At 39.0% G+C, this 27,109-nt stretch overlaps 1 protein-coding gene across 4 annotated transcripts in view; it reads left to right on the forward strand.

Annotated features, from left to right (window-relative positions):
* Nucleotides 1-27,109, forward strand: part of MAPRE2 (microtubule associated protein RP/EB family member 2) — a 164,929-nt gene that overhangs the window by 69,600 nt on the left and 68,220 nt on the right. For 3 of the 4 annotated variants that reach the window (XM_004059321.5, XM_055368296.2, XM_004059320.5), the window contains one exon: nt 24,070-24,197. The exons of the other annotated variant lie outside the window; for it this stretch is intronic. In XM_004059321.5, coding sequence (XP_004059369.1) covers nt 24,077-24,197 — 121 coding nt within the window. In that variant the 5' untranslated portion in view covers nt 24,070-24,076. The remainder of the gene's footprint in view (nt 1-24,069; nt 24,198-27,109) is intronic. 4 annotated transcript variants of the gene reach the window in all.

Consider the following 27,109-nt stretch of genomic DNA (forward strand, 5'->3'; position numbering starts at 1 on the left):
CTTTTCTTTATTTACAGGGACCTCTTGAAGCTGCAGTGAATAATTCTAGATTAATTGGAAGGGGAAATTGGGACTAATTTAAATATTCTGTTTGGTTTAGAGAATTAATTAATTGTACAAATATTTGAAAGTCTGCTCTGGCCAAGGTCTGTGCTAGATGCCCCTTGAAGGATCTTGAGTCCTAGTAAAGTCCGATGGATAACCGCTCATTTTGTAAAAGACTTACAGTGTTGGTATTTTGCTTAGTCTGATAGCGAAAGTGGTTTGCATTTCCTGAACCCCCAGTGACCCAAAGGGGGAAAAAAAGTTTCTCTGAAGTCCAGTGTGCTGTAGGAAGCTAAAAGACACTGTGAGAAACCAGAAATTTTGCTGAAAAGAATGTAGGCTTTAGGATCAGGCAGAATTTTCACTGGCCTGGCCAGGTGTGTTGGGCAGTGGTAGAAAATAAAAGCATTGAAAAGCAGGCGGGGTAGTTGGAACTTGGAAATAAGAAGCTACTGAAAGTTTATTGACTGAAGATAGTGTAATGAAAACAGATGCCTACTGCAGTGGATCTTCAGTTTTGAAATGAGAGCTAAAAGGAAAACGGGATCCCAATGCACCACTGTGTGGGTCTAGAATCACTAGAAAATACTTAATGCCGTGCGAGAGCTTGAGCCCTCTAATGTGCAGAGATCAGGACAAGGTAGATGTTCTCTGGCTCAGGATGCCTTTCCTTGAGTAGAAGCAATGAATGCAGCTTTGTTCCATAATGAGACTGGTACTTAGCCCAGACAGTGGCTTTTATATTTGCAGATGCCCACTTCATAGCTATCAGTCTAACTTTTAGGAGTGGCAAGTGTGGAGAGCTGCCACTATTCTGATCTTCCCAAACAATGAACCAGGTTTCTGGTTCATTATGAAACATCTTCCCTTGGCATTTAATGATGTAAAAAGTACAGATGTGGCTGATGAAACTGCTCAGAACACTCCCTGTGACTTTGGGGCCAATTCCTCTGACAGTTAGAAGGTTATCACCTTGGTGGCAGACTCCAGAGTGGATGGAGTTTACCCTAAATAGTGTGTGTGTGTTTACTTCTTATTTTAGTCAATTTCACTTTAAAGGACAAATTGATTTTCTTCTCTCCTGTAAGAAGTATCTTTTTTCTACAGTGAATTAAGTTAGAATATATATCTAAGAACAGTTTTATTCTTCCTGACTTCAGGCCATCTTTCAGCCATCTGCCTCTGTAATAGTACATTGAGTATGTCAAACTTAGCCAATATCTGAAGCACTATTCCAACAGCCCTTTTTCTTTCTAACACTCCACATACATCCCATTGGTATCATACAAACCTTGTTTCTTAGCTCATTTTAAAATTCTGATTGTTTATCTTAGTGTTTCTGGCCCTTGGTCTTTATTATTAGATTGAGAATTCTCTCAAAGTGGAAACCTACAATTCACATAGGCAAGAAATTATGCAACATTTGCCTTATAGCATAAATCAAAGAAATTTCTCCTAAATATGTTTTTATAAAATGCCTCCCCAAAGATGATCATTTACTTTAATGAAAATAAATCATTAGCAAGGTAAAGACTGAACAGAGTTTTATAGGCCACCAATAAATAATTTCTTAGTAGATTACTTAAAAAAAAAACAAAAAAACAAAAAAAAACACTGTGTTTTCGGTGTCAAATCTCCCCAAGTGAATTAAGATTTTACTCACTTGAACCAGGACAGAGTTTCTTAAAGAATTACTGTCTTTTCTAAGGGAGCAGAAGTTTGTGATAAATACATGAAATGATCAGGTTGACAGCTTTGAGTGATGGTGTCCTCTAATGCTTATCTAGTTAAGAAAATATGGCAAAAACTCAAACTTTCTGTGATTTCTAGGCCTCTCTTGGTTCCAGCAGGTAAAATGACCATGCTGGAAGAATCTGATTTTAGCAATGACTTTGGAACAGAAAGACAACATGGCAAGAGGTTTAATTGGCTTACAGTTCTGCAGGCTGTATAGGAAGCTGGCACCAGCATCTGCTCAGCTTCTGGGGAGGCCTCAGGGAGCTTTCACTCACGGCGGAAGGCGAAGCAGGAGCAGGCATGTCTCATGGCCAGAGCAGAAGCAAGAGAGAGGGAGTGGAGGGGGAGGTGCCACACACTTTTAAGCAACCAGCTCATGTGAGAAGTCACTCAGTGTCATGAGGACAGCATCGAGCTATGAGGGACCCGACCCCGTGACCCAAACACCTCCTACCAGGCCCCACCTCCAACACTGGGGATTTTAATTCAACACAAGATTTAGAGGGGACAACATCCAAACTATATCATATATTTATATAGTATTAACACATATACTATATATATGTGTGTGTGTGTATTTATACATATGTACACTATAGAAAGTATATATACACATTCATATATACTTTTAGAAAGTATAATTATATGTTACATATAGTATTAACACATATACTACATATACTATATTCACACATATATAGTAGTAACATATATGTATTATATATGTGTGTATGTATACTACATACACATAGTATTTATAGTATTAACACATATACTATATGTGTATATGTGTGTTTATAGTATATGTATTAATACTATACGTACACTATACTATATATACTATTATATATAGTGTATATATAGTATATGTGTTAATACTGTAATACAATAATGGTGAGAACTGGCCATATATAGTATGTGTTAATACTATATATAACACACATATATGTATATATAATTTTACTTTCTAAAATTATACTTCCTAAAGGCATTTTGGCTATCCATAAAAATTTATACAGCAGAAAATACAAATTTTTATAGAAATTCACTTTTTAATTGTGCGCAAAATCAATCCTGAAGTTTATGGCCAATGTTTGTTGTTGCATATGACTAAAAAGATGGTGCTGTTGATGTGAGACACCCTTTAGATTTCTGTGATCCTATGTCATTTTTCATAGAAGTAACACTTGTTTTTGTTTTGTTTTGCTTTAAAAACATTAATTTTTTCTTCTTTATTTAGTGTCAGCCTACCCTGGCAAAGCCCTGGGAGGTAATTTGTCAAAAACGCCAGGTAATTTGTCAAAAAACATCCCTGGGAGGCTTTCTTATGTTCACAGCTATACTTTGATTATAAACAGTGGTATCCCTCATTGAAGGGCCCTCTGTGATTCCCTGAGAGGTCTTCATTTGGTGCTGTGCAAGTCAGGAGAAAGTGAAGCTAAGTGAGCTCCTTCCCCCACTCCCTCACGCCATCTACTTCCTTTTTATCATTTTGGAGTGCCAGAAAGTGTTTTCAGGTTCTAATAATGTCATTTTTAAAATCCCCACTCTTGGGTTTTACACAATTATTGTTACATTAAAGTTTAAGCCAAAAATCCTTCTTTCAGCAGACTTACCGAGTTCCTTTAATGTGCCAACCTTCCTCCATGCTGGGCCCTTGGAATACAAAGATAAATATTGCACAGCCCTCCCTTGATAAGAGCCTCCAGGGGCCTGGACAGTGGGGGAGAGTATGTGGTGGGAGGGATGTGAGATGGAGAGGTTCCCACACCTGACCCCAGAGTATACACAGGGTGTGTGTTTTGTTTTTTGCTGAGGTGTGGCTGTCATTGGTTCAGAAGTCTTCCTGATACTTGTCTGAATAAAAGTAATTTTGTGATTATTGTGTTGATACTTGGGAAGGGCAAAATTATCACTCCTATAATTTTCAAAAGCTTTCAGAAATGTAGCGTGTAAGTAAAAATGTGTGTGTACCCTACTATGACCTCTATATTTGTCTTACGAACATAGCCTTGAGGCACAAGCTTGGGCATTGTTGAGTGATTTTTGTGGCAGGAAGTTCATTTCTGCTTTTCAAAAAGTTGAGGAAAAGTAAAAGGCTTATTTATCTGTTTTGCTCCTCCAATTTTTATATTTGTATTGGTCATCACTAGGTTAAAAATATTTCAGTATGCTATTACATAAAAAGTGAAAATGAGATCATATATTCATACTTTATTCATAGAGAAACTGAAAGGATATAAACTAATAATGGTAAGAACTGGGAACATTAATCACTGTGTACCTTTTTATGTTTTTTTTTTCTAAACTGAAACTAAATGCATTACCTCATCAATCAGTGATGTTTCAATTAGCCCTTTAATAGCATAGGTTTTTAAAATTAAATAAGTTTCAGTTTGAACTTAATGAGGTTTACATGTTGAAATATGTTAGGAAACATCTGATAGATACTCATGAACTTACCAAAGTCACATGGATGACAGTAAAGATTTGCCTAATGCAAGTACCATTCTTACATTAAACATCAGTAGTCACAAATGAAATGTGCTTCTATAGCATCTGCCTCATTTAGCCCTTTGAGGTTTCACACATAGCAATCCATAGTGGAGATTTTGTTTCATTTTCTCCAGAGTACATTGAAGCTGCCTGTGTGTTTTGTGATGCGTCCAGCCTGTTTAGTATGCTCTGTGAATCTTACACTAACCGCAAAATAATACTCTGTGAGGATTATTTTAAAATATCCTCTTTGCATTTTTGTTTTCTTCTCATTTATCAAGCTCCTGCCATTTATCAAGTACAGCAAAGGGCCCTAAAACTGAGATTGCAGGTAATTGCCAATTTTTTGGCCACTCTGAGTGCAGTCCTCTGTCCTCCTCCAACTCAGCCTAACCTCCCACCTTAGGGAACTTAATTGGGCAATATCTGGCCTTCATGTGACCCCTGTGTGTGATGGCGGCCAGAAAACAAGCCATCTGCATTCACCATGCATTTCTGTTTCAGCCCTCTCACCCAGGAGTCTGGGTGAAGACTGAGAGAACCCCCAGGGAGACTGACCAATTAAGAAAAAAACAAAGAAGAACAAAGCTTTGAATATATTATCCTCAGTATAGGGATCTGCTCACTGTCAGCAGCTCTGAAATAAAAAAGCTTGTGGAACTTACGAGCTGAATGTCTGCTAGAAAAGGAGGAAGCAGAAGACAGGATCATTGGGAGATGGAGTGTAATGGGAAGTGAGTGCAGCATGGAGGAGGGTGAGGGTTTCTTGGGGTGAACATGCCAGCCTCTAGAGAGAGTTTAGTTCTCTGCCTCCCTACCCCCACCCCATCTCTCTCCCTGTCTTTTCAAGGGCAGAGTAAACCTTCCCTTCAACACTTGTTCTCCAAGGACAGAAGAAAATGAAGAGCTCTGTGTTAGCCTAGGCAGGGGTCTGGCAGGAGAAGGGAAACAGGACCAACAAGTCTCTCCCAAGTCCCTTAATGGGGCCTGGAATACACAGTAAATTGTTAAGTTTGAGTTTGGGAAGCCAATTTGGGAAGCCAAATTGATAAGTTTGGGTTTGGGAAGCCAATTTCTTTCCCCCTGAAATTTTTGACAGGCAGATAGCATTGTCATAACAATGACTTTAAGATGTCAGCATGTACCTATTTCCAGCCTGTATGATAAGTGTGTCACTGCTACCTCTACTCCAGTTCAAAATTTGGTCTGTACCGAAAAGGGAACCTGGATTGTCCCCTACCTCCTTTCCTAACCTCCAGGAGGACCAGTTGGGGTCCTCAAAGTGCACAGCCAGGAAGTTGCTTGAAGAGGCAGTGAGGTATAGTGGGCAAAGCTTGGCTCTGGTGTGAGACTTTTACTTTCTGTCCCAGCTCCATCCCTTTCTAGGGCAACATTTTTTTAGCCTCTCTAAGCCTCATTTTCTTACCGTGCATATGGAAATAATAGCATCAACTTCCCAGGGTTCTTATGCAGATTAAATGTGTTACAGAACATAAGGTGTGCTAAACGGTGCCTGGTGCAAAGTAAATGCCTCAGAGAATGTTAGCTAGTATTATTGCTTGCAGCTTAAATCTACTCTTTTACCCTGTATTGATAAAAATCTATAATCTTTTTGTTCTAAGTACCCTGTACAATACTTTGCACATAGCAGATGTTCATTAAAAGTTCAAATTGAACCTGGAAAAAAGTCAAACAAATTATACTATAGTCTTTTTTCCCCCTCATCACTTTATTAAGAATTTATGTACAATAAACTGCAGCCATTTAAAGTGTCTGAGTCAGAGTTTTGGCAGTGTGTCCACCCTGAAGCCATCACAACAGTCAAGATGCAGAACATTTCCATCACCCCCAAAAGACTCCTTGTACCCTTTGCAGTCCAAATCTTCTCTGCCCAAAGCCCCAGGAGCCAGTGATCTGCTTTCTGTCACCACAGATTAGATTACATTTTATATAAATGGGATCACAGAGAATGCACTCATTAGTGTCTGACTACTTTGACTCAGCACAATGATTTTAAGATTCATCCATATGGGGTGTCTCAGCAGTTCATCACTCTTTATTGCTGAGTAGTATTTCATTGTATGGCTATACCATGTTTTGTTTATCTGCTCACCAGTTGATGAACATTTATGTTTCCAGTTTTTAGGAATTATGAAGAAAGTTTCTGTGAATATTGTTACACAAGTCTTTGTGGAGGCGTTTTCATTTCTCTGGGGAAAATACTTAGAAGTGGAGTGATTGGGTCATATGGCTGGTGTTTAACTTTTTAAGAAACTGTTTGGCAAACAGTTGTCCAAAATGGTTGTACCATTTTACATTCCTAGCAGCACAGTATGAGAGTTCTGATTGTTTCACATCCTTGGCAACACTTACTGTCAGTCTCTTAAATTTTGGCCATCCTTATGGATGTAGAATGGTATCTCATTGAGATTTTAATTTCTATTTTCATGATGACTAATGATGGGTATGTTTTCATGTGCTTATTGGCCATTTGTGTGTCTTCTGTAGTAAAGTGTTCAAGTCTTTTTCTATTTAAAAAAATAGGTTATCTTTTTAAATAGAATTATAAACATATTTTGCATAATAATACAGTCTTGAATTGTATTTTAATATGTACAGGTCTTATATTCTTAACTTGAATATAAAGTCCCCCCCACACACACACACAAAAAGACCTAGTCTTTGTTCACAATGACTTTTACAGCAATTAGTTACATGGTCCATCCTCAGTAAGTACATATTAAATGAGTCTATTTAGCCCGGGCACTGTGGCTCACGCCTGTAATCCCAGCACTTTGGGAGGCCGAGGTGGGTGGATCACTTGAGGTCAGGAGTTTGAGATCAGCCTGGCCAACATGGTGAAACCCCATCTCTACTAAAAATACAAAAAATAGCTGGGAGTGGTGGCACTTGCCTGTAATCCCAGCTACCTGTGAGGCTAAGGCAGGAGAATCACTTGAACCCAGGAGGTGAAGGTTGCAGTGAGCCAAGGTCACGGCACTGCACTCCAGGCTAGGCAACAGAGCGAGACTCCATCTCATAAAAAATAAAATAAAAATAAAAAAACAGTATTTAATATGTAAATAGAGGGTAAAATAGTAACAGAATAATTATTTTAGCTGAGAAAAAAAAAAACACTGAATCTACCTTAGAAGTTTTATATGAACATGTTACATTTGGGAGGTAGTCTTGGTAGATAGGAGATGCTCTTCTAGTTCTGTGGAGAAGAGCCCTATAATTAAGATATTCTTTTCTTTGTATTGAGTGTCCCCTTCTTGCTAGATTCCACTATTAAATTTAAGAGGAAAGTGTGCATAGAAAAATTTTTTTAATTGTAACAAGGATACCATATGTTCTCACTTACAAGTGGCAGCTAAATGATGAGAACTAATGAACACAAAGAAGAGAACAGCAGGCATTGGGGTCTACTTGGGAAGGTAGGAGGAGAGAGAGGAGCAGAAAAAATAACTAATGGTTACTGGGCTTAATACCTGGGTGATGAAATAATCTGTACAGCAAACCCCCAAGACATGAGTTTACCTATATAACAAACCTTCGCATGTACCCCCAAACCTAAAGTAAACATTTTAAAAACTAAGTAAATGAAAAGAGGGAGGAAAAATAAATGTAACAAGGAGCCATTTGCATGCTTCCAAAATTTTGCCAAGAATAGCCAAAGCGTTGGATGCCCTCCTTTTAAAAAATTTTGTGGTGAAGATCCCCAAACTTGACCTCTTTCCATTCCCATTCCATCTAATTGGGCAGTTTTGTTGTTGTTTTGCTCCTGACTTCTCTAACTCCCTAAGAAGAAATTGTCTCAAGTAAAATTTAGAGACTGGGAAACAAAAGCTTAGTAAGGTCATAGGTTTGCCTAAAAGGATCGACTGAGGGACCTCGTTTTGGAGAAGATGAGGATCCTTGGCTCCCAGAATCTGTTCAGAAATCTTTCCAGCTAAAAGCCAGTTTCTTAACTACATATGTTTCAAAATCCAAAAATGCAAAGTTTAAGTTCACTAATGATTTCACAAATGTCCTAGGCCTACTACTAGATTTCGTGGGTGCCGCTTATTTCGTTTAACATTTATTCATTTTATTGCCAAAAGGTTCAGGCCGAATTTCAGGTGAGTCGCTGCCTCCATGGTGGCGGCAGTCAGATGATTCTCTCTGTTCTGGTTGGGACTGAGTGGACCACAGCCACTCAAGGATCCCTTGAGAGTTGCGAGTGTTCTTTTTGATTTGAGGATGTGCCGTGAACGGAAGCCAAATACTAATAGACAGGACATCCTGTGATTCCCTTAGTTTACGATGGCCGAGGATGTGTGGGTTTTTTTGTTTGTTTCTTTTTTTTAATAAGATGATTACTTGGTTTTTTTCCTGTTAACAAGGGAGCCTAGATGATGATGTCCATTTGGCTTTTAGGACTCTTAACTAGCAAACAACTAAGCCCCTGCAAAATCACATGAAGACATTGGAAAATCTTTTTATGTAAGGCAGAGATGATTTGGTCATAGTTCGCAATGAAGTGACCGTCAGTTCTATTGGCTTGAAATAATAATGAACCAAAGAGGGGAAATGACCGAAGTCGAAGTTCTTGAAATTAAGGATGTTAAAATAAAATTCTGAAATCTAGTATACTGTGGTATACCTATACAGTTAAGTATTATGCAAATATTACATGTGAAGAAAATATGAAAAAAGTTCACAAATGTACAAATGTTAACAGAAGCAAGATGATGATTACAAACGTTTATATGGATTATATTAGTTTTCCAGGACTCCCATAACAAATTACCGCAAACCGGGCGGCTTCAAATTGATCCTCTCACAGTTGTGATGCGGGAGGCTAGAAGTCTAAAACCAAGGTGTTAGTAAGGCCATGTTCCTTCCAACAGCTCTGGGAGACCCTTCCTTGTCTCTTCCGGCTTCTTTTGGCCCCCATGTGCTCCTTGGCTTGCAGCTTCATCACGCCCATCTCTGCCTTTCATTATCACCCGGCCTTCTTCATCTGTGTTTTTTACATGGTCGTCTTTTAAGGAACCAGTCATTGGAGGGCCCACCTTAATCCAGTATATCCTCACCTTAACTAATCATATCTGCAAAGACCTTTTTCCAAATAAAGTCATAATCTGAGGTTCCAGGTGGATATGAATCTTGCAGGGACACTATTCAGTTCTCTGTGTGTGTGTGTGTACATATGAACCCATTTTTATAAATAACTGTATGTGTGAAACACATACACACAGGTACCCCTCACCAGACACACATAAAAGATGTTTAGGGCCAGATGTGGTGGCTCCCGCCTGTAATCCTAGCCCTTTGGGAGGCCGAGGTGGGTGGATCATGAGGTTAGCAGTTCAAGACCAGCCAGCCTGGCCAACATGGTGAAACCTTGTCTCTACTAAGAATACAAAAATTAGCCAGGTGTGGTGGTGCCAGCCTGTAATCCTACCTACTGGGGAGGCTGGGGCAGGAGAATCACTTAAATCCAGGAGGCAGAAGTTGCAGTGAGCCGAGATCATGCAACTGCACTGCAGCCTGGGTGACACAGCAAGACTCTTGTCTCAAAAAAAAAAACAAAAGATGTTTAGGAAGATATGAATATGAGTGTTATAACTGGGTGATGGAACAGTGGAAATTTTAATTTTATGTTTTATCTGTATTTTCTGCATTAGTGAAAATGGACAGATTTTTTTAATAGAAAAATCTGGCTTTTTGAATAAACAGTAGCACTTTGACATCTTAAAAAAATTGTAGATTTTTATTTTTACTAGCATCCTACTTTAAGTTTGTTGTTACTTTGCCTCATCCAACTTTAATGAAATATTTTAACTTTAAATAATTAATCCTTTGTAGCATGTATACATATATAAATATACATAATGAATCCATTAATATATTTGTGATATTAAATGTTTATTATGCTTATTATTATAACAATAGCTAAAGCTGAAATAATATAAAGTAAAATAGGTTTTTGAGACATTGAATCAACCAGTGTGATTGTCAGGTTTTTGGTTTAGGTTTGGAAAGCCAAAAAAAAGAAAAGAAAACTTATAATTCTTACTCAATTGCTGAACTCAAACCTTTTTTTCCTTAAAAATGTTTTTAAAGTCTCTAACCCTAGGAACCTAGAAACTCGGTATGGAGGCAGGATGGGGAGGCACTTTACCAAATTTTTAAATTTCATCTGTTCAAATTGGTTCAAATACTGGGTAACTTTTAACACATGTATCTACTCTAGAACTACTTCATCCACTGACCCTTCTTATTTAGACATTTGTGCCTATAGTAACATCTCTAGTTATTTAGTCAAAAAGTTTACTAGGTCTTGTGGTAATTTCCTTTTTCTTAATTATCTTTGAATGCTTATTAACTAATTGTTACTGTTCTGTCTTTATCCCAAGTTTAACAAAACATTCTCAATTCAGTAATGACCCCTATCCCTAACATTTGTTAAACTACTGCAGTATACTGTATTAAAAATTTTGTCCTTTGCTTCTGGACCATAGCATAGCACTGCAGAATCTAAAGAGGAGACTGCAGTTCAAAAAGCTTCCCTGCTTCCACTGTCCTTCCCAAACCCATGGTCTTACCATGTATCTGCCCTTCTGTTTTTTTGTTTGTTTTGTTTTGAAACAGAGTTTCACTCTTGTTGCCCAGGCTGGTGTGCAATGGCGTGATCTCAGCTCACTGCATCCTCCGCCCCCCTGGTTCAAGGTATTCTCCTGCCTCAGCCTCCCAAGTAACTGGGATTACAGACACGTGCCAACACATCTGGCTCATTTTTGTATTTTTAGTAGAGATGGGGTTTCTCCACGTTGACCAGGCTGGTCTCGAACTCCTGACCTCAGGTGATCAACCCGCCTCAGCCTCCCAAAGCGCTAGGATTACAGGCATGAGCCACCATGCCCTCTGTTATTTCTATACCTGATTTGGTTCAAACATGGCACAACTTTTATCTGCTTTTTACTGGAATGCTCAGTTTCTGTACTTCCCTTTGAAAATCATAGTGATATTACACTGATGCTAGAAATGTTGTAACTTTACATTTGACCTGTGACAAGGTAGTAGAGAAGGAGAGCAGAGAGATACTGCAAGGAGTGTGTGCGTGGGTGTGTCTGTGTGTGTGTGTGTGTGTGCGTGTGTAAACTGATATTTGTCAGGGGCTGCTAGGTACTTCTAATGCAAAAGTCTGTCAGTTCATTCTTCATTCCAGTAAATAAATAGAGATGTTTATTGATTTAAAAAATTCTTCTTCTGTTCCATATACAATATATACAATGATGGTATCTGGTTGCCCAAACAAGAGTACCAGAAGAATAGGGAAGGGAAAAGAAGGATGAACTCTGATCCTGGGATGGAATTTTAAGAAGATACAGGGCAATCCATTCTCTGGCTGAAATGAGAGAATCATTTCACGTGGGAAAAGAAGTTTTGGGGATGATGCCCTAGGAAGCTGGTAGTGAAATAATGCTCCTAGTTTTGATAGTATTTCGCCACTGCTCCACCAACTTAGCTGAACATCATTTATCTTAGCTCAGCTGTAGCAATGACCAAAATTTCCATTTGCTACTCCTCATAAAGTGCAGGAGAGATCCTGTCTTGTATGTAATTCGCAGTTTCTTCTTTGGGGTTGGAGCATGGGTTTGATGTAGAGGCAGATCAATACCTTGCCAACTGAACCCAAGGAGTTAAGTTTAATGTTGTGCTATTTCCCAATTTGAAGTTTTCAATTTTGATTCTGTGTCAGAGTCTACTATGGAAATAATTAAGAAGAGTAGATAAGCACAAATATGGCTGGGGGCATAAGGATGTCTTTTGGAGTCAGATTCACTGGAATATTTTTTGCCACTGGCCTGTACTTCCCTTGTCCTGTTAATAGGCTTAATTTTATTGGTACTTCATTTTCCATTTTCATTTCAAAATGTTCTCATGAGTTTAAAAATCAATTTTACCATAATGTAAATACAGACCTTTGGATAGGCACCAATCTCTAAGAGTAGAATACTGAGAGGCTTGTCTATTTTTTTTTAAGGAATAGCTCTTTCTAAACACATAGTCAAGATACCAATCTGAAGTCTTTCATTAGCTTTGAAAAAATTATAAGCAGTATAATGTACATGGTCTCTGTCCATTTTGATTAATTTACCACAAAAAGCAAATTGAGAGGCTTGAACTCCAAATCTGTAGTAACTAGAAATGCACGATGTGATGACTCCTAGGATATTAACATAGCTTATATGTTACAGCTGGCAGATTTGCCAGCCAAAAATTCATTCCCAGCGATAAACTGAGTAACTAGCCACCCAAATCTCTACATTTTGAGCTTTTCTTCACAGAAACTTAAAATCATCTTGGTTAAAGTGAAAATGTAAAATGAGATCTTGGTAGAATTTAAAAAGACAAAATGGCTTTATTAAAGACCACAATTGTGTCCTCACTTGGAATTATTTTTTCTTCCTGCTTAATCTCATGACATAAACACAAGAGCAAGGAGAGTCTTAATTAAAAGCAAGAATCCTAGAATTCATCCTAGGTCCAAATCCCTGCTTTGCCACTTAATAATTGTGACTAGACAAGTTACTAAACCTCTCTGAGTCTGTATCTTTTCCTACATAACATAAAAGCAGCAGTGATCACATGGCATTGTTGCAAAGATTAAATTAAAAAATTCCTGTTTTACTCTTTCATTAGGCATGTGGAAAGTTTTCAGTAAATATTAGTTATTGTAACTTCTAATCTAGTTCCCCTTGTTTACTAGTGAAGAAAAGGAGATCCCAAAGAGTTGAGACACATGTGCCCACATTTATCCAACTGGTTGATAGTTCTGGAACTAGAAGCTGCTGCCCCTGATGCCTAGAACAGAGCTCTCATTAAGCTGCAGGGCAGCTAGGGAGCTTTTGGTATCTGTGTTCCAGACATTTCCCTACTCACCTTTAAAAAAAAAAAAAACCTAGAAGACAGGGTCCTTTAATTCACTCAACCCTAGTCTGTTCCTAGCCATCTCACATAGCACTAGGGGCACGTATTGATATTTGCCTTTTGTATGATTTGGCACACCTTTGTTTGCATTCATTCAGCATTTATTTATTGTGTACCTACTGTGTGCCACACACAGTTCCAGACACAGGAGATAAAGCTGTAAACAAAACATATTCTATAAAGTTTCTGCCTTCATAAAGCTTACATCCTGGGGGCAAGAGGAGTGGACAGATGGTAAACAAACAAGATAATTACCAATGGTGTTAGTATCACCGAGGGCAGAGTAGAGAGATGTGGGAGTAACTGGAAGCGGCCACTTCAGAAGTGGGCATGGAGGGCTCACTGGGGAGTTGACATTTGAGCCAAACCTGAAGCATGAGATGCAGCCAACCCTGCCAAGTGCTGGAACAAGCTGCTCTTCCGTGGCATGAGGTCTTGAGCCCCAGTTATCCCTAAGGATGAAACTTGAGGCTGTGCTCTGTCATTTGTTTCTTATTATGAGAAGATAAAAAAAAGCAGACACCGAAGTACCTGAGAAGGAACTAGCACCACCAAGAGTACAAGAGAGCTCAGAACCAGGAGGTGGGGACCACTCCTACAAAATGTGTGCACCACAGGACTTTGCCTAGTGGCAGCATGATTGTTTGATGACCGCATATGCTTCTGCTATATTGCATGCACCTGATTTTATGCAGTGGACTAACAACTGAGCATGGCCACCCACTATGGTACCAGCAGCACCCATGTCCTGAAAGGTTGACCCAGGGCCCTGCTGTTTGGGGGCAGCGTGGGCATGACTGGAAAAGACTTGGGATCATGGGAAAGAGCTAAGGTCAGGGTAAGAGGGAACGAGGCCAAGTAGGGCTGGGAAAGTAAACAGAAGGCATATGGTCAAGAAGGAGCGGATGTGCTGGGAGCTGAGTTGGTGGGGGAGGGGGTACTGAGAAAAGTTGGTGCCCTGAGGAGACCAGCCAAGCCCTGTGGCATGGGAATGAGCTCTAGGTCATTGAAATTATTTTCAGAGCATGGACGAAGCCACCCACTGCTAGAAACAGATGGACATTTAGGCAAATATAATCAGCTGCATTTCTGACCATATGAAGAAGCGTATGTCTATGTGGGGCAGGGAAGGGTTAGCCTTTTACTCTCTCATTGTACATGTCAAGTTTCATTCATATCCATGGACGTTATGAATGCCACAAAGAACTTTTTTAGAATTCCAAAATTTTGTCATACCCTGGATAAGAGCTAAATTTCCAAGTCATTTCAGGGCTATAGCTATTGACTTGTTAAGTCTGAGTTTAGAAAACAAAACAAAAATCCACCCGTATATGCTGTTTTGAAAGTTTGTCTTTTTTGTTTAGTTACGATAGGGTGGCTAGCCAAACTAAGCTCTGTATGCAAGGAGCTGCCTAATGAATAGTAGTGGATGAGGTTAATGCAGATAAATAACAATGAGGCTGTTAAAAATGGAGTTGATTTTCAAGGTGACTTACGGAATGTCCTATTGTAGGCGGTTGGAGACATCTGCATTTTAATGATATTCTGTTGTTTTTTTTTCTTAAAACGTATGTAGAATACTTAGTGATATGGCAAAAAAGAGCTTAATCTCTGTGTTTTGAAAAGTAATCATTAATGGTAAAAGGGATGGGCACCCTGAAAAAGAGTATTATTTTTCTGTTCATTCTCTCTTGGAGGTGGCAGTTATTAGCTGTCGTTAGGAGTTCTGATTGTCAGACTAAATGGAACTTTGTATGCACATTAAAAGCGTTATCATTAAGAAGTGACTGATAATGAAGAGCACATTCATATTGGAATGATAGGCAGCCTGGAAAAGCCTGCAGTAGAGAGCAAGCACCTCAAACCTGATAAAACTCACATTTATCTCATCTTCCTCTAAACAGCATAGTTTTCGAGATTCTTACATTGGTCTTCTTCACTAGTTCTAAACCATCAATGCCTAATTTTGAGAGAAAAAAATAGTATATTTCAGTGTCTATATTTTAATAAAGTATGTGCATGTTGTCATATGGACAGTGTCCTGATGTTTCTCCATCATCCTTGTGTGAAGTCAGTTCCGTGCTCACATCCCTGCCACATGGAGAGGCCCGGCTGCAGGGAGGGTCTGTGCCTGGAGGAGTTGGTCTTGCATTGTCTGTCTAATCCCATCACAGTCATAGAGCCCCGTAAAAATAAAATACGTGCAGGTCTGCCCACAGCAGTTTATGTGTGCTATTACCTGGAGACAATAAATGACTTCTTAAATTCCCATTCCAGCCCTAGAATCCATGCATACGGCAGTTAGTCCACAAGTTAAACAGAAGCTTTAATACCCAGTTTTAGGCGAAACTCCGTAGTTCCTGTAATCTCTCTCCAGGAGATTTTATCCTGTCAAGGTTTGTCTTTCAGAGACACCCTCTTTGACTCCTTCTTTGCTCCATCCTGATCTCCCTCCTCAAACAAATACTTTCTCTGTGCCCCACATTGCAGGTCACAAAAAGAGAAAGTGATGAATCTAGAATGATCTGGTGATATTCTTTCCTTGGGTGAAATGTTTAAATCCTGCCTCTCGAGGTATTGAGCCTAGAGAATGAATTATGCGCAGATGAAAAGCGGGATGTTTCTGGTTCAGGAGACACATTTACACTGTCCCTCCCTATGGAAGCCCAGTTCATTATTAGGGGAGGCTGTGGGAGATTTAACATCAGCCTTTTGTGGCGAGGACGCTGGGAAGGAGGCACACAGGCAGGATCCGTGTTTACAAGGCTTTTCAGAGGAAAAGACGTTTGGGGGGATGTCTGTGATAGGACTGAATCTCTTCATTCCCCTCCGGAGGATAACATATATTCTAATGCAGAAGTAGTCTTTGAGAAAAACTTTTGAGGTTTCTTCCTTTGGCTAAGTATTTAATCTGTGGACATGAATGTACAATTTGCAGGTTATTTTAGAAAGATGCCACTTCTAAGAGAAGAAAATATTGGTGATTGATAAATCTCTCTTTAAATTCTCATAATATTTGCAGATACTTAGAAATGTTTACAAAACAGCTATTTCTGTTAGAATAACACAAAATTCTTCTAAGTAAAAAGCCTTCTTTACAAGCGCATTTGAAATAATGCACCTCACTTTACCTGCTATGCTGGAACAGGCCAACTTTGACAATCCTAAAACCTTTAACCAGGAACAACTCTGTGAAATGAGAACTGACAGTGTGGCCTTGACCTGGACCGAGCGAAAGTCCAGTGACTGGCAAAGAAAGCCATTCTTATGGATCGCAGGTCCTTCTCCCCTGTTGGCATGTGTGGGAACACTTTGAAAGGATCTCAAACACCTAGTCAGTTGGACTTAATTTCCAAGGAAGCATCGATATTTCTAACCATTACCTTAATAAACCACTTGGGTTATAAGAAATTCAGAAATCATTATATGCTCAAGCCCAAAGAAATAAGTTTCTTAGGTGAAAGAAAAATATACTTTTTCTTTATATCTCTCTTCTTTATATCTGCTCGTTGTTTCATTTATGTGAAACTGGGTGAAGAATGCACTGCATGTATTTACCCTAAACTGTTGGTAGTGGATTACTTTCCCCAGTGATGGGAGAACATGTTGAAAATAGAGATTGTTATGAGAGAAAAGAAAGACAGTCACACATATCACACATATGGGTATGGTTGTCACTGCAACATGTGTGAACAGAGTACATTGGCATGCAGTGGGTTGAACTTTCAGAACTTTTGTTTTTTTTTTTTTTTGAGATGGAGTCTCACTCTGTCGCCCAGGCCGGAGTGCAGTGGCGCTATCTCGGCTCACTGCAAGCTCCACCTCCTGGGTTCACGCCATTCTCCTGCCTCAGCCTCCTGAGTAGCTGGGACTACAGGCACCCGCCACCACGCCTGGCTAATTTTTTTTTGTATTTTTAGTAGAGATGGGGTTTCACTGTGTTAGCCAGGATGGTCTTGATCTCCTGACCTCGTGATCCGCCCGCCTCGGCCTCCCAAAGTGCTGGGATTACAGGCGTGAGCCACCGCGCCTGGCCTCAGAACATTTTATGTTGAACATGAAGTTTCCAGTTGAATGTGGACTCCTTTAAGGAGTGACATAAAGAAGGTAACTTAAAAAAAAAAAAGGGGAAGAAGGTAGCTTAAATCCAAAAGGCCCTTTAAAGGCTCAGCCTCCAGGTGGGTTTGGTATAAGTAAATCCAGGCCAAATGGGGTCTCCTTGCAGCGCAGCAGACAGCAGTCAACCACTTATGGAGGCTGTTCTGCAGATGAGCTTGCCTGAATTTGGGAAGTTTGGTAAACTCAGACTTTAGATGATATAAAAACAAAAAAGTCAGGCTGGGTACTGTGGCTCACGCCTGTAATCCTAGCACTTTGGGAGCCCAAGACAGAAGGATTACTTTTTGAGCCCAGGAGTTCATGATCAGCCTATTCAACATAGTGAGACCCCTGTCTCTACAAAAAAATGAAAAGTAAGCCGGGAGTGGTGGCACACGCCTGTAGTCCCAGCTTCTTGAGAGGCTGAGCTAAGAGGATTGCTTTAGCCCAGGAGATTGAGCCTGCAGTGAGCTATGATGGCACCACTGCACTCCAGCCTGGACTGCCAAGTGAGACCCTGTCTCTTTAAAAAAAAAAAAAAAAAAAAAATCTGGCCAGCGTCATGGTTCACACCTGTGGTCCCAGCTACTCAGGGATGCTGATACAGTAGGATTGCTTGGGCCCAGGAGGCAGAGGTTGTGAGCCAAGATCTCACCACTGCATTCCAGCCTGGACTGTACTCCAGCCTGAACAACAGAGCAAAGCCTCATTTCAAAAAAAAAAAAATCAAAATAGGTTCCACATTAAACCCTTTTCCTTATAGCCACACACCTCAAATGGGACCAGAGCCAGATCCCGGGACAACAATTGGCCTATCATGAACCCTGCTGGAAAAAATATACATATATGTATATATACTGTTTTGTCCTCCAAAATGAGTGATCGGTGAAAGTGTGAAAAGAGAAAATGAGGACAGGCAGCCCCCTCCCCTGAAGTATGGCTGATAGTGTGTTTGCAAGGGGTGGGGCAGGGCAGAGAGACAAAATGAATTACATGGGAAATAATTTCAGTTAACACTCATAATGCTAGCTAGCACATACTATATATTTGCTTAATTTTGAAGAGCCGCTTCTCTGGAATAATTCACAAACCTTGCCAAATTTGTTCTTGAACAAAATTGTTGAATATTTTGTAGTTAAGTTTTAGGTGCAGAACTGGTAAAGGTGGTAGAATTCATATTTTGCTCAGTAGGCTAACTCAGGTCTCATTGACTCACATAAAACTCCATTTATTTTAGTAAGCAGAAATACAGTGTCTAATGTGTCTGATTCAATCACTACTGCAAAGCATAACCTTGCTATACCTCTCCACCCAACACCACCGCCAAATACTGAATAAAGGATGAAACTGAGCAAAATCTACACATTGACCCTCAGCCGGAGGCTGTCCTTTTTCTAAAGTCATGTGTATCAGTGGTCACTATCCACAGACAAGCTAGAATCGTGACTTTGCCTGCTAGAGGTCTGAAGGGATTTTTGTTTTTTCTGTGTGTTTTTCTCTCTTCTGTTTGCAAAACAAAACAAAAAACCAGCTGGGTGTGGTGGCTCACGCCTGTAATCCCAGCACTTTGGGAGGCCAAGGTGGGCAGATTGCCTGAGGTCAGGAGTTCCAGACCAGTCTGGCCAACATGGTGAAACCCTGTCTGTACTAAAAATACCGAAAAAATTAGCTGGGCCTGGTGGCATGTGCCTGCAATCCCAGCTATTTGGGAGGCTGAAGCAGGGGAATTGCTTGAACCAGGGAGGTAGATGTTGCAGTGAGCCAAGATCGCGCTGCTGCACTCCAGCCTGGGCGACAGAGTAGGACTCTGTCTCAAAAAAAAAAAAAACAAAAAGTGTATTCCCACCTTCCAAGAAAGCTATTCTAATATTCATGTAAAAAGTGTGTAACTATATTGTGATTATTAGTTTATTTTCAAGTAGGGGCAATAAATGCAAATTTGTTTTAAAATAAAATTTAAATACAATATTAAAGTATGGTGACCCAGGGACTGCAGTGCTAGGAAAGTGTTCCTCCCTTATCTCCTGCTTGTTGTGCTGTTGCACTGACCAGATCTTTATTTTTATTTATTTATCTTTTTTATTTTTTTTTTGAGACGGAGTTTCACTGTCACCCAGGCTGGAGTGCAGTGGCCCAATCTCAACTCACTGCAACCTCTGCCTACCGGGTTCAAGCGATTCTCCTGCCTCAGCCTCCCTAGTAGCTGGGACTACAGGCGCATGCCACCAAACCTGGCTAATTTTTGTATTTTTAGTAGAGACAGGGTTTCGCCATGTTGGCCAGGCTGGTCTCGAACTCCGGACCTCAGGTGATCCACCCGCCTCGGCCTCCCAAAGTGCTGGGATTACAGGCATGAGCCACCGCGCCTGGCCTGCACTGACCAGGTCTTAAACAACACAGTGATCTGGTTGAGATTCCAATTGAAAGCCACAAAGTGGGAGACAGCGCTTTGACTTTCTCCTTTGCAAGGATGGGACAGAGAGGTGCTCATGTCCCAGAGGCCATGTGGCAAGTAACCTAAGAATAAACTGTTGTTTCCATGTAAAAGACATGCTGAAGATCCAAACATGAGAATAAACCCCGCACAGTGAGTTGCTCCTTGTTCTGTAATAGTTAGTATGACCTTACCTTTCATAACCATTTATCTTTCTTGACTGAGTCTTTGGGAAGTACTCCATGAATTAAAAATTAGCTTTTTGAATTGTATAATTCCTACCTTCCATAGGATGTTGATGTAATTGGTAATATCCCTAAGGACTAGCAGTCGTGGATTGAAGTTTGTGTCCACTTTTGTAAGGGAAGAGTATGATTCCTGCCCTGCTTTCCTCCCAGGATTCTTCCAAGGGTCAATAGAACCGCTTTATCTCTAAAAAGATATAAAATTTCCTTGTGTTATCCACACAGCATTTCTGCAGACTAGGTAGGGACAAGTACTTTTACCTTTATATTGTCATATAGATTGAGACCCCAGAAATCATAATGAAATCTTAGGATTTTAGAATGTATCCACCTAGGGACTAGGACAATTTAATACTCTCTCACCTGAGTTTAACATTTGGAAAAAATATATAAATGTTCTGTGAATGTTTTAGCCACTTGTATCATTTAAGTTTAACTATATGGAAAGCACACCTGTAGAAAAAGCAGGAGCTGAAAGAATTGGGAAAACAAAAGGGTGGATGGCAGTGCAGGAATAGAATCCTTTTTCTACTTTGGCTGACACTTGACTTGCGGGAGGTTCAGGACAGTTCCCCTTCCAGGGAAAGTGAGTCCAGACTCAGAACTCTCAGGCCTAAAATTGGAAAAGCTGGCTTGTTTGGGTTGGGGGCAAACAATGGGAGCAAAGACAGCCACAGAGTGAAGTGCGTTTAGAAGTACCTTGCTGAAATTTGGAAAGAGGAAGATCGATTCTAAGAATATTCCCATCAGCAGGGGTGTTAAATAGAAATTAACTGTATTGATTTCATTGTTATTAGTTTGAAGTAGGTATTGAAGTCTACTCATTTAATGTGTTGTTATTTTATTTTAGGAAATGGTGAAAAATTTCTCACCTTCATTGGTTCACTTATTCTTAATCTGTCTTCTAAACTAGTTATCCCACAGGTCCCTTAACACATGGTAGCCCCTGCCACAGGGCTTGTGAGGACTACAGCTGTGTTGGCTGGCAATGGTGGAGATTTGAGTGGTATGCCTGGTAACTAAGTACCCAGAATTTTTCTAAAGCCCAGATCTGGTGCTGTTTTCATTGTTTACCTGATCATCTTAATGAACTGCTCGAAGGCAGATAGTGCCTTGACTTACCTTTGTGAGCTGAATGTCTGTTTACATTATGAAAGGACAATTGTTGTCCTTAAGTGAATGTTATCAGCAAAGACCTGGAGGAAAGTGTGATTTATTGACAAACTGCAGCAAATGACTTGCTTCCTTGTTTATATGGATTTTTAAAAAGCTGTCATTACTCTTCTACCTGTACTTCTGTTGTATATTAATTTCTCTTATGTAACCACAGAACGTTTTTACTCAACTTGTGTATGGGTTATTTTTCTAAAACACAGATCTGTTTGTGTCTTTTCTGCTTTGCATTTAGATTTTTTTTAAATCATCTTGATTAAAAATTTCATCTCAGTTTGGTTTGGTGCCATCTATAACCCTGGGCCTCGACACCACATCCTCCATCAGTACATTGCCCGGTAATGCAGAAGCTTTCCATTACTGCCTGAAGAAGAAACCTCTAGAAAAGCCCGTCAGCTGCCAAAAGTTATGCCAGTATATGATCATTTCATCAGTCCAAAATATTTTAAATTTTGAATTATTTACCCTTACTAAGATTATACATAATTTACATAGATGATTTTAAAAATTGACTACATTTAAAAAGCAAATGGTTTCGTTTAATAAATGATAGACTAAAGAAAACAGTGGAAGTTATTAACCAAAAAGTAAAAAACCTTCAATAATGGTGTAGAAAGCAGTAATTATGGTCACACTATCTGAGATTCCAATGCTGTGAGATTTTTCAGATCTTTACGAGAAGACAATTTAGAGATAAGGGTGCTTCTGGGAATGGAGTGATAGATAATTTATTTTTACATTTATTTCTAAATGAAACCTTCATTTAGCACTTTAAAGTAGAAAGCAGATTTTTATTGCTTTCATGAGCATAAATAGGAACTCCAAGCACAACTATTTCATAAAATGTAGATTTTTGTCTAAAACCTATATACTATAGATTTTGCTATTATATCTAGTCATGTTTAAAAATATTACTTCTATATCTCTTAATACCATTTTTCACTAAAGGGAATCAGGAGCGCTTGGAGAAATTACTGGTTTTAGGTCTGAGGCAAGAAATATGTAAGTTGGCCTTGGAACATCTCGTCATATTGGAAAAGAAGAACGTTATCAAAGACCACTAAGACTGTGTCAAAAGAACTTAGAGGCTAGCTTGAATAAGCTCTTGCAAGCTTTTATCAATAAAGGTATAATTTCAATGGATTGAAACATATCAAATATGTTTAAGTCCGTGGATTCATAATTATACTTCAAAATATAAGAACAAAAACTTCATTGGTCATGTTTGGAGAATATTAGGGAACTACTCATCACTTTGAAAACTGGCAAATAGAGAAAAAGAGTTAGGCACCTCTCCTGCCTTTCCTCGATGACCTGTATCTCAGGGTACCTCAGAGGGAAACTTCTCTTTGTAGAATTATTCCAGCTAATAAATCAAGAATGAATAATAGAATATTTGAAGTTTTAGTGAACTATTGGATCTAGGCAAATATCAGAGCTAACAATATCATGGAAGCAGGCAGTCAGAGGTAATAGTTATCTGCCTTCTGATGGAAGTTCAAACACGGCGTGAAATAGTCTGTTTGATGTAATTGTCATATACTGGCATAACCTTTGGCAGCTGATGGGCTGTTCTATTGGTTTCTTCTTCAGGCAGTAATGGAAAGCTTTTGCATTACCAGGCAGTGTATTGATGGAGGATTAGGTGTCAAAGCCCAGAGTTGTGCTAGATGGCATCAAATCCCCGTCCCATTAGAACTTGAATAAGATCAAGGCTCTAGATGGAATTATCAGTCTGTAGGGATGCAGAGGACAGCGGAACATGTTAAACCACAGCAGTGTGATACAATGAGAAAAATCCAGAATGTGGAAACTATCAGACAACCCAGTTCCTTCAACAACAACTTTTTTTTTAATTGCAAGGAAAGATTAGAAATAGAGAAGAAACTTTATAAAGAAATTTAAAGAATGTATCAAAGAATCATAATGTATGAACCTTATATGAATCCAGATTCAAGCAATCTGAAGTTAAATTTGTATTATAATATATTGAAATGCATATTTGATATAAGTAATTATTTTCATTTTTAGGTGTGATAATATTCTGTTTTTTTAAAAAATTATTTTTCAGAGCACACTGAAACACTTATAGGTGAAATTATGTGATTATTGGCACTTACTCCAAAATAATCTGGCTTGGTAGGCTAGGATGGGATTGACACAAGGGGAGTTGATAGGAGTATAAATCAAACAAGATGGTCAAGTATTGATAATTCTTGAATCCAAGGGGTAAACCTAACTGGTTTGTTATTCTCTTCTCTCTCCTTTTGCATGTATTTGAAAGTTTCCAAAATAGAAGTTAATACATAGCTACAATATATACATATACATACATATACAATATATCAATATATATATATTCCACAAACTAGGTAAAATTGCAAAGTTTCATCCAGGTTTAAATATTAAAAAAAGAATCCTTTATCACTGCACACCTACTAGAATGGCCAAACCCCAAAACACGAACGTTTCCAAGTCTTTATAGTGAGTACTGAAATAATGTATGAAACTAACAGATTACTCTGGTGTATACTGCTACAAACCTGGTAACTTTTTAATATCACACGTAGACTTACAGTCAAAAGGGAGACTCTAAATTGTGTTATAAATTAGGAATCTCAGAACCTGAGGAACATTTGGATTTAGTTGGAGAGATATAAAATGGTACTGCATGAAAAATATGTGAAATTTAATAATTTTAATGCAAATATGTAAAATAGAAAAAGATGCTAAAGGGCTTAGCCAGAGCAGGACTTTTACGTGCCCTGGAGTCCTGCCAGGATCTTGACCTCGAATAGGTATCTTTTGTGTTTCTGAGTTAATTTCCTTGTTGTTAAACAAACTTTGTTTTTTTTCTAGTTGGGGAATGGCGGTCAATGTGTATTCTACCTCGATAACCCAAGAGACTATGAGCAGACATGACATCATTGCATGGGTTAATGACATAGTATCTTTAAACTACACAAAAGTGGAACAGCTTTGTTCAGGTAAGACATATTCTTTTAAGTGTTTACCTAAATATTTACAGTCTGTCATGTGGAATGTGATTTTTATGAAATACAGCTGCTATATTTTGGGTAGGAAAAAGTATATATTGCTATTGGCATGTAATTAAAGGGGGAAAAACTCAGATATAACTAAAGGACATATTGGGAAAAGTGTTTATGAGCATCCAGGAGCACAAGCAGAGCCACGCGGACACGTATTGGAAAGGTCTCTTGCTTGAGCTTCGTAATGCCTTTCACTGGCTCCTAGCCTCTTCTCTGTCATCCCATCTGCCATCACACTTGCCTCCTGAAAACACCAATTGGTTCTTACAACACTCCTCCTTTAAAACCTCTAGGGCTCCACGTTGTCCTCACTACAGGATAAACTTCAAAAACTTTTCATAGACTAATGAGGTCCTTATTAGTCTCAATTCCACCCTCCACATCTCTCTCCCTTATACCTCAGACCCACAATATAATCTTTGTTCCCTAAAGACTCTTTCCCTTTTGTATCCCATAGCTTTTTTCATGGTTCCTTTGCTGAGATCTTTCCCCTTCTTTTCATTTGTGGGAAAATCTCGCTCATACTTTAAAATCTGGCTCACCTGCCACCTGCTCTGGGAAGCATTCCCCAGCCTCCCAGGCTCCGTGGTGTTCCTGAAACACTGTGCTCATCCTCCAAAATGACACTTGCCACGCTGTGTTAGGCTGTCTAACTCCTCCTAGCCCTGAAGGTGCTGAGAGTCCTTGAGGACAGGACTGCGTTTTGTTCTTTGTTGAATGCCTGTAGTTGCCTCTACTTGGTATGAGGTAGGTCTGCAAGGAATATATATTGAGTTAAACTTCTTTAAAAAATAAAAATATTTGACTTCAATGACAAAATAGGAGGATGTTTTTAAAAACGTGCTGCTAAGCCAGGTGTGGTAACTTACGCCTGTAATCCTAGCACTTTGGGAGGCCAAAATGGGAGGATCGCTTGAGCCCAGGAGTTTGAGGCTGTGGTGAGCTATGATTGTACCACTGCCCAACAGCCTAGGTGACACGGTGAGACCCTGTCTCTAAAACAAAACAAAACAAAAAATATGCTGCTAGTAAATTAATTCATTCTTAGGTCTGAGTATTTATGAAAGAAATAAGCAGTCCTCCTTTGGAAACAGGGAATGTTTCCTTCCAGTAAACAAATAGATAAGAGATTTCTTCTTTCCCTTTGGCTTCAACATGAAAATGGTATTAGAAAATACCACTGAAATGTATTTATGTGAAATTTCATGAGTCAGAATAGGTAGGAAGAAGTCAACGTTGCTCTTTTTCCCAGAGGGTCAAGTATAAAGATTTTATACAGTGCAGTTAGAATTTCAAAAGCCCCCAGTAGTCACTTTCAGATGTTGTCTGAGTCCAACACCCACCAGTGTAAATATTCTCCATTCACCAGGTCTGGATTTGATCAGAATACTCCTAGAGAACTAACTTAGAGTATGACTGACATCCCTTTCCCTGTGATCATTTTTCCCACGAGGAAGACAGTAAGGTTGGCCAGAACTTAGGCGTTGCCTCACTCACAAATCTATGCCTAGGTCTCAGACATGAAGTCTTGTGATTTATGAGGTCAGTAGTGGGTGCTAGCTAACCACTCCTTTGCCCTTCAATACGAGATAGAGAAAAGCTGACTTAGACTACGATGATATGTACCAGGCATGTATATTGTTGATCTACTGAAATGTCTCTAAAAGTTACTTTCAGAAACAACTTGTATTGCAGCTTATGCAACTTCAGATCTCTACATACCCAAATATTACTGTGCTGTTCTTGCTGTGCTAGAAGTTAAAATAAATAAAAGTTAAAAATCTTATTTTTAACTTGATGCCAAAAAAGAAACCAAAAACAGTTTCTGTTATTAGCAATCACTTTGTTGATAACACATACCCCTTTGTATTGTAATTGTGAAATTGCCTATTTCTTCACAATGCCTAATTGCATGGTTTTCCTTCAGAAATACTCATTTTGGAGATGAATGAACTGCAATTTGCAACTGCTAAGGGGCAAAGACAAAAATGTGTATCTTACCGACAAAGTGGGTATATGTGCATTTGGATAAGGGAAACAAGGTTGGTTATCAAGAAAAAGAGACATAGGAAGGAAGGGGATAAGGAAAAGGCTCACAGAGAAAATCCCCAGGCATGAGTCTTAAATGTTAAAGGAAACCATGAGGAACTTCCTATGCTGAAATACACTTGGAGAGTTTTTGGTAGCAAATGAAATAAGAACAAATTGTAATTTTTAGATACTGTAGTAAATGTATTTATAAGCAATATACATAATCTTTGCAGATCTTTGAAATTTCTCATGAAGCGAATTCAACAAAATTTTAAGGGACGTTTGTAAAGGATTCATATATGGTGATCTTAAAGCATTGGTGTGCATTTATGGCCTTTGTAGCTACACTGCCATCAAGCGTGGCTTGATTTAAAAACACAAAAAACCTGTAGAAGCAATTTTGATCACTATCAAACAGATACACATAATTACCATTAGGATAACTTACTGGCTGCCTAAAATTACAGGATTGATGGTTCAGAAGAATGAAGTGGATTTAAAGTTTCCTTTCTGCTCTGAAATATGTTTCTCGCTAGAAAAAAAAAAGGAAGTTAATCTCCATAGTAGAGAAACAGGTCTTTTATTTTAGGTAGCAGTTTTCTCAAGGTATAAACTATAGACTCTATGCTTTTATAATTTCCTGGGGAGCTGCTGAAAAAAAGCAGATGACCTTCTAAATCGGTACCTCTGAGTATAGCCTAGAAATCTGAGTTTAACAAGTACAAATTTAAGTACTTTTGTGCTGCAGCCTAGAGCTTGCAGTACATTTTACCCCAGACCAACAAAAATGAGGTTAAATTATCCAAACGTCCTTGGAA

This window comes from Gorilla gorilla, chromosome 17 (assembly GCF_029281585.2).
Source record: "Gorilla gorilla gorilla isolate KB3781 chromosome 17, NHGRI_mGorGor1-v2.1_pri, whole genome shotgun sequence".
NCBI classification, from domain to species: Eukaryota; Metazoa; Chordata; class Mammalia; order Primates; family Hominidae; genus Gorilla; species Gorilla gorilla.